At 45.5% G+C, this 8143-nt stretch overlaps 1 protein-coding gene across 1 annotated transcript in view; it reads right to left on the bottom strand.

The window, feature by feature from the left end:
- Positions 1-4070: 4070 nt before the first annotated feature.
- The window catches only part of LSAMP (limbic system-associated membrane protein), a 552317-nt gene continuing 548244 nt past the window's right edge, over positions 4071-8143 (bottom strand). The window contains exon 9 of the mRNA XM_019526970.1: positions 4071-6240. Coding sequence (XP_019382515.1) covers positions 6156-6240 — 85 coding nt within the window. The 3' untranslated portion in view covers positions 4071-6155. The remainder of the gene's footprint in view (positions 6241-8143) is intronic.

Genomic DNA, 8143 nt, shown 5'->3' on the forward strand with positions numbered 1-8143 from the left:
GGGGGGGGGGGTCTGTGAGGTGGGGGCGTGGCTCCTTTCGCCCACTCCTTGCCTGAGCCTATTGACAGGAGTAGCACACCACAGCTAGCTTGGCTTTGCCACAGCTGGAGCTGCAGGGGGTGGGAGGAGGTGGTGGTGCAAGGGAGAGGAGTGGTTCAGCAGGCTTCTGGGAGGCTGCTTAACTACTCAAGCACCCCTGCCTGCTGGCCAGGGCAAGTACAGGCAGGCTCGGGTCATGTTCCCCCCCCGACCCAACAGGTGAATGTCTGTTGGGTTCAGTGGTGATGTAACTCATAGTGCTTTGTGTAAAGTGCCATGAGTTAGAGCCCCTCCGTGCCCCCCCCAATGCCTGTAGGCACCCTACATTTCCAGGGGTCCAGTGACTATTGTGCAAGGTGGATTAGGAGCATGTCTAGTAATTGAGATATGAAAGTGGCATTTGCACAACCTCTTACCAACATGCTGCACTTACTCACATACCACACTGACTTTTTTCACCATAAATTAGGAATTGAAAATTAGAGTGTGTACCTTAAGTGAGGAAAATGAGAACTGAATGATTTGGCTAAAGGGAAACTCTTTTTATTTCTTCATTCAGCCATCCTAAAACAAGTTAGGATGTGTAGTATGACAATAAATATGTTAGTAGGGTTTGGGCCAGTGGGCTTTGCTAAGAAGGTCATTATTATTACTCCCAATTTTCAGAGAAGGAAACAGAAAGGTGGACTTTCTCATGTCAACCCGACCTGGGACTGGATCATCCAGTCTTAGTTCAGTCATTTATTCAGAACACCATCCCAAAGGCCTGTAATTTATGCTGCACTACTTCCTTTCCTAGCTGGGTAGTACATAATTGCATAAAAGCCTTTCAGGATGATCATCCACACTTGTGCAGTGACAGATGCTGCTATGCAAGATTTGCTTTTTCTGCAAGTGCTACTGCAAACAGGAACTCATTTGTGTGAATGTGAATATTTAAAGAAAAGGTTTGTGCCAAAGTGAACTCACAAATTTGTTCCGCATAAAGGTTTTCCTGGATGTAATAAGTGTAGGAGAGAGAGAGTAACAGCAAAGGACAGAGAGTAGATATGGGAGGGTGCAGGCATTGAAAGGTCGAGTGTGATTCCTTGGGAGGTAAAGTTTCATTGCTGTAGAGTTAATCTCTTGAGCTTTCATTGCAGCTTTGTCTCCTTCAGTGGTTCTTGAAATGAGTTTCCATTTGCCTGTGCGGGGCTAATTTTCTCTCATCTGCCTCATCCCAGTGATCATTAGAGGCACAAAGTGCCTCTGTTGTATTTCTTCCTCCCTCAGACAGTCTCCTTAGTGCTTTGGTTTGTTAATTCTGCAATCACTCAATGGCAATCAGCTCTTGTTAGTCTGCACTGGTTATTTCACCAGGACCCCTCCCACAGAATAAGCTGGGAGGGGGTGCTTGAATCTCCACCAGTGTTTAACCAACAAGCACAGACATTTACTATAGCAGATGCTGTAGTCCATTCCCAGTGACATTTGGTTTTACCATTAATCCTTTTATCTGCTCCTGTGGGACAATAGGAAAAAGGAGAAAGGTGAAACTGTGATTCTTACCCGTGCCCAAATTGCCCCAAAAACTTAGGTGTGGCTATGCCTGGATTTTGCACCATTACATTTGAATCCTGATTCAGGTCCAGAGCTTAAGTGCCAACTTTAGACACATTGGAATCTGGAAATTAAGCAATGGAGGTCTCTTCCACCTTCCAGAGTGCTGAAGACTGTTGACACTGGATTTGGACCCAGCCTGTACACCTTTGTTCCGGGTGAGCACAACCCTCCGACAGACCACAACACCTGCCAGTTGATAATAGGTGAATTTATTAAGCAATCTATATTTACCAATCCTAGGGCTGTCCTTAGAGTCAAAGTACATCTGGTCAGGATGCACGCTTCACTTCTGAGGCTTTTTCTTAGGTGTCAGATGTGCAGAATATTTCTCTTTGGAGGTGAATCCCATCCTCCATCCTTTGTAGGCCTTTCTTTTTAGCCTCAGGAGGTCTGCTAGGTCCCTGGAGAGCCAGGGGGTCTGCTGTGTCCTCTTGCTGCCTTTCCTCCGAGATGGAATAGACTTAGCTTGTGCACTGAGGATCGCTCCCTTGAGGAGCAACCACTCTTCCTGGACTCCCCTCCCCCTGTGGTCGTGGTCCCTTAAGGCCTCACTGACCAGCCTCCTGAGCTTGTCAAAGTCGGCTTTCCTGAAAGCCAAGTCAAGGACTTCTGTATTGCTGACTGACTTGCCAGCTTTACGGCGGATGGTGAAGGTGATCAGTTCGTGGTTGCTGTCACCCAGCTTCCCATCAATCACTAGGTCGCCGATTAGGTCATCCCCAGTAGCCAGTACCAGGTCGAGCAGTGCTTTACGTCTCATTGGCCCGTAGACTTCTTGAGTCAGGTAGAGGTCATCCACGCACGAGAGGAGCGTTGTGACCGCTCGGATTTTGCTGAGTGATCCTCCCACGAGAAGGGAGACATGCTAGACAGCCAGTTTGCTTCCAGGGCTGTATGGAACTGTGTGTGTGAAACGCAGTCTCTTACAAATCAATTAACTGCTGCTGCCCATCTTGAACCCTTATCATGCATATAGCTATAAGCCAATTCCCAAAAAACAGACCTTTAAATACCATTTCTAAGCCAACAAAGACTAGCTGGCCAATAAATGCTATTGTTGCTGTGTGGTAAATTTCAGGTTTCCAGATGTATTTTCATCACAAATTGGGACAAAAACTCAAAATCTGTAACTGTTCACACTTAAGATCCCACAGTATTTCCATCCGTGGACATTGAAACATGATGTTGCCCAAGCCAAACATATTATCCTGAATTTTCAGAAGCTGTCAACTGAAAATGGTGGGATTCTTGTCAGTCTCACTGCTATCTACCATTGCATAGCTCCAGGAAACTGGATCAGATTGCAGTACAGGGGATGGCTGACAGCGCGGAACTGACATGAATCATATCAGTTTCAATCTGCAGTTTCCAGAGCTTGCAGCAATACTACTTCAGAGTTGGGACCCACAGGGTTTCCAGATGCCCAGAACATTTGATGCCACTGTCTGCATGAGTTAGATGCTCTGAGGAACCACCTGGCTTGTGAGTCTGAAGGCCCTTAGGCCCTTGAACCTTTAGCAGTCTGCTTAGCAGAGCTGCAGACCCTTGAAGCCCAGAGGTCAGAACCCATCTCGATAAAGTCTATTCCCTGAGGGCACTGAAGCTGCAGACTCTGGAAATCCATCTCAGGGTTTTCCAAGTGTCTAGGCAGAGCCAGGGTTCTCAGGGCTTCCAGGATTTTGGACTCTTTGGAAGAGAGTCCTAGTGCACTCTGGGTGTGTCTACACATATGCATTTATTCCACAGTCACCAAAATTACTGTGTAGTACAGGCATGCATCTACATATAAATATGGCAACTTATGTCGACTTGAGTCTTTGTTTGGTACCTGTATCATGCAGGTATCGAATTTATACCTGCTTAGTTACTGCTCAGTAACGCACGTGTAAGCACCTTATTACTCAGTGTTACTGTGTAAGTGGGAATAGGCTAGCGTCTATACATGCAAGCATTAAAATGCATTAACGTTGTGTATGGACTGACTTGGGCCTAAAGTTAGTCCCAAGTCAGTTCACGCACAGCGTTAGCACGCTTTAATGCCTGCATATGTAGACACTGGCCTATTCCCGCTTATTGTGCAGCAAATTTAAGCTGACATAAATGCATGAATAGACACAGCCTCTGTGTTGCTCTCAAAAGACCAAGGAGTTAAACTTATAGAACTACGACATTTGTTTATTCAGAGAGCAGTGCTGTTCCCTTCATTTCCCTCCTGCAATCCTCCGGCAAATGTGAGAACTTACACGTGACACTCTTACAGGTATCCACATGTACTCTGCTCGGAAGCACTGCCCAGCAGCTGTGGATGACAGAAGCCCAGCCTTCCTAGCAGCCTACCAGGTGACCAATGGGAAATCTTCCTGCACTTCACTGGAAGTTTGCTGAAACAGAGACCTTGTAGCAGAACATTTCAGCTTTGGTGACCCTGTATTTTTCTGGGATAAAAACCCATTTTATTAGAAAATCCTGATCAAGTTTTGTTGGCACTGCCTAGAGAAGGTGTGAAAAACAAAGGGCACAGTTCACTTCCAGGCCACTTTATTTTATTCCCATCTGGCATGGAGATACAAAGGAAATAAACTGAAGTAACACCTCAATGGCTCATGGCTCAGGCTCAATAAGTTTACAACAAGGGGCCAGATCCTGGAGTAAATAGGTGCAGTTTCTTTGATGGCAGGAACACCATGCTGGTTTCTACCCACCTAGTATCTGATCTCAGGATTGAGGAATCTTGATTAGCTTTGCCACCTGCAGGAAATCGCCAATGGAAATGGTACTGATTTACTTGTCTAATAACGGTCTCTTAGAAAGCATTTTTGGAATAGGTGGAATAGGTGACTTCGGACAGCTGCGCTCATGAAAGCAAGTTTGGCAAAGCAGCAATGGTCTGGGCACACAACGTGGCACTTTTTGGAGGGGAATGAGGTATGCTGGCAGGAATTTCTAGGATAAGCTCACCCAGGCAGTAGAAGCTTCTCCACACACAGCTCTGCCAGTGCCCCCTACTTCTGAGCTGCACCGTAACTTTTCTGACAAAGCCCTTTCTGCACAAAAACTCCAGTCTTTCTTGAATTGTGAATTGATTGTCATGGACCCCATAGGCAGATTTTCTGGTGGTCCCTGGTTGTAACATATACTTCATTTTTAGTTGCATCAGAGCTACAGTTGACCTAACTGTTCTAGTAATAAGAGGTCAAGGACAAAATGCCATCAGTTACCTTGTCACCTTCTTCTTTCCTCTGAATGACTTAGATTAAAATGAATGTGACCAATTTATGTCCTCGTTTCCTGGCGAAACTGCATCAATGATCATTGTTTCCTATGCACTTTTTCCAATGAGAATGGGCTATATCTAATAAATGTTGTTATAGATACAGGATGCTCTACGTGGTAGTAAATGCAGCAATTAATGCTAATGAGTCTGCTGTTAGCAAGTAATATTATTGGTGTTACACTCACGCCTCACCAAATGCAGAGCTTCAGTTTGTTAAGCAGATGCCAGTGTTAACAGCCAAATTTTCTGCTCATGGATAAGTTAGCGTTAGTTAAATGTACCATTAAAAATAACCACTTAAAATGTTAATGAAAACAGTGATTGCACTTGCCAGGGTTTTTCTTGTCTCCGTTTTATTAATTCTTAACTTTTATGTGTTGGTGGGAAAGTGTGCATACGTATGCATGTGGTGGTGGTGGGGGGGATAAGATTTTTATGCACATTTTTATGCTGTACATGCAAATGGAGACCTGGCACCATTAAGTCCAGGGATGGCAGAAAAAATGATGTGTGTAGCTCTGCTGGTGTCCTTCACTAATGCCCTGACATCCCCTGCTATTCCCATACCTGGATCGTCACACAGCCCTGTGAGTGCCCCTCACTTGTGAGTTGCAGCACCACCTGCCTTATAGATCTGATCTCCCACTCGCCCCAGCTTTGCTAACACTCTTCAGTTCTGACCTTTAAGCCCCCACCCTTACTTTTCCAGATCTATCCTATGCTCACAACTCTTGCCAATGCACCTCGGCCCAGACCAGCAGTAGCTCACAGTTTTGTGTGTTTGTGGGGTTTCTTTGTTCCAGTGAGATCAGACAGGGAGGACCAGGGCCACAGTTCTTACTGAAGACCACAAAAAGCTTAACCGAATGCTCTTCAAGCATAACAGAAAGCAGAAGCAGATAACAAACACAGCATAGAATGACTACACCTCCTGGCAGGAGTGCCCCCACACACATAACACTCAGTGCATGACACCATTCCCCCTAGATTACATAGGCCTTTGACTTAAAGTACTTGAGCCAGATGGTGTCTTGCCTTAGGTGACTCAGTGCAGGGTTTGGAGTCATCCTGCAATTTCATTGGAGATGGCAGCAAGCCATTTTGGTTCTTCTCGAGTCACTTTGGCAGCTGGAAGATTTGATGGGTCTAGGACAATAGCTAAGGGCCTTGTAAGAACCGGTCCTGCTGGCAGTACAGTGTCTTATGGAGCTGTAGATGGCAGATCATCTGGAATTTGATCTTACATCTGGTCAATATGTCTGCAGAGTATCTCAGTATCTGAAGTCTTGGTCTTGTATGACACTGGTCCTGTAGCTTCAAGGACACTTTGTTTTACAAGACAATCAATCTCTGCATCAATTTTGGGACAGAGGGTAAACACAGTATGACACAGCTTCATTTGAATTGATGCCGTAGTCAGATCCAATGTAAATTAAACTGGTGAACCTTTGCACACACCCAGCCCTTTAGGACATCTTGAATGGTGTCTGTAACAACTCTGTGTGCTCCTGTTAACTCAATGCCTAGTTGCTTATAACATTCTCCACCTAGCAAGCTTGCTCACTGTCCTCTGACAGCTATAAGGTACAGGACCCCTTGCTCCTTCCTGTAGCAGGCAGTGCTGTAACATACTCCCCTCAAGACAACTGCTTGTTTATTGTAGTCAATGAGTCATACTACACATGGGACAGTAGGCAGGTGATTGCAAGGCCATAGCCATTTGTATGTCTCTTCTGAAATTAAGGCAAACTGAGCTTGAGTCCACCTCTATGACATATGGAACACCTTGGAGCATCACTATAATGTAGGTCTTCTGTAGGGGTGATATTTTCATGTTTTTGACAAACCTGGTAGTTTGGACATTGATGAATGTTCTGCAGGCTGAAATTCCATTTGGATCAGCAATGGTACGTATGGCAGCTGGAAGTGTACCTACTTGGTTGCCTTCCTTCTGGATGGCTTGAACTTGTGACAACACATGCATGTTGAATGTATCTCTTGCACTTGCAAATTTGGCATTCAGCATCATAGCAGTGGCATGCCTGTGGCTTCAGCCACACCTATTTTAGCTTCTCTGGGATGAACAATTGTATTATGTTGTGCATTAGTGGTGAATTCTTTCAAGAATGCCCTTTGAATCACACTCAGTTAATTTTGTTTTAGTGAACAACACTTGGATCTCCTTTGAATACAGAAATACAGCCTTGTGAAAAAATGCATCTGCCTGAGCAATGATGAATGTTAAGTGTTGCTTTGTAGGACTGTGCCTTGCAGGATTTCATCTCAAACTCCACATAAGAATCTTTACCTCAGTAGAGACCCAAGACTGGTACCAAAATTACAGTTCTTGGACAGATAATGCATCTCATCTGTATATCCTACCAGCCTTTGTTTGGCACCTGATTGCACTAGTTGAAATGAAACTAGCACCACTGGCTATGGTCTGAGCTCCTCAAGTTATGCTGGTGTCTTTTGTAGCACTTGACACTTACAATTTAGGATGAAGCACTGGACACATCTGGCTCACTGGGATTCCACCAAATTGCCAGTTTTGTGTATTGCAAATGAGAAAACACGAAAAACAATAAGACAGCCATCTTTACTGTACAGCAAAAAGGGATTAATTGAATGTTCTTCAAGCATAACAGCGGGCAGAAAGAGGATATGAACACAATATGTAATAGCCTCGCATATTGGGAGATGTACACACAAACACATACATAAAACATTCAGTGGGCGCATCTACACATGAAAATAATCCAGGAATGGTTTGCTCTCGGGTCTACTACTTGACAGTAAATTCTACCAGGCACGCGTCTACACATGCAGCGATGCGGGAGCAGATTTGCTTCTCCTAGCAGCAGACTGCTTCCTCTTCCTGAGGCCCTGCAAAAAGTCCCTGCAGCAGCTAAAGGGAGCTCTACGCACCCCTTGGATGCTAGCTCATGGGCCAGGAGACAGCTATCTCCTGGCAGAGGCTGTGACATTGCTCCCTATCCCTGGGACCTGCCTGTTGCTCTGCCACAGGGGCTGTTGCTCTGCCACTGGATCCCGGGTAGGGACAATGTTCCCCTGCTCTGAAAGCAGAGAGCTCCCAGTCCCCACTACACAATTGAACCCAGGCTGGGAGATCCTTATCTTCCAATGCCAGCTCCGTGGCTATGGTGCTGGTTTTGGGTGAGAAGAACCTCCCAATCCTGGCCCTGTTACCACGGAGCTCTGCTAGGA

This window comes from Gavialis gangeticus, unplaced genomic scaffold, assembly GCF_001723915.1.
Source record: "Gavialis gangeticus isolate Ggan-Ray unplaced genomic scaffold, GavGan_comp1, whole genome shotgun sequence".
NCBI lineage: Eukaryota > Metazoa > Chordata > Crocodylia > Gavialidae > Gavialis > Gavialis gangeticus.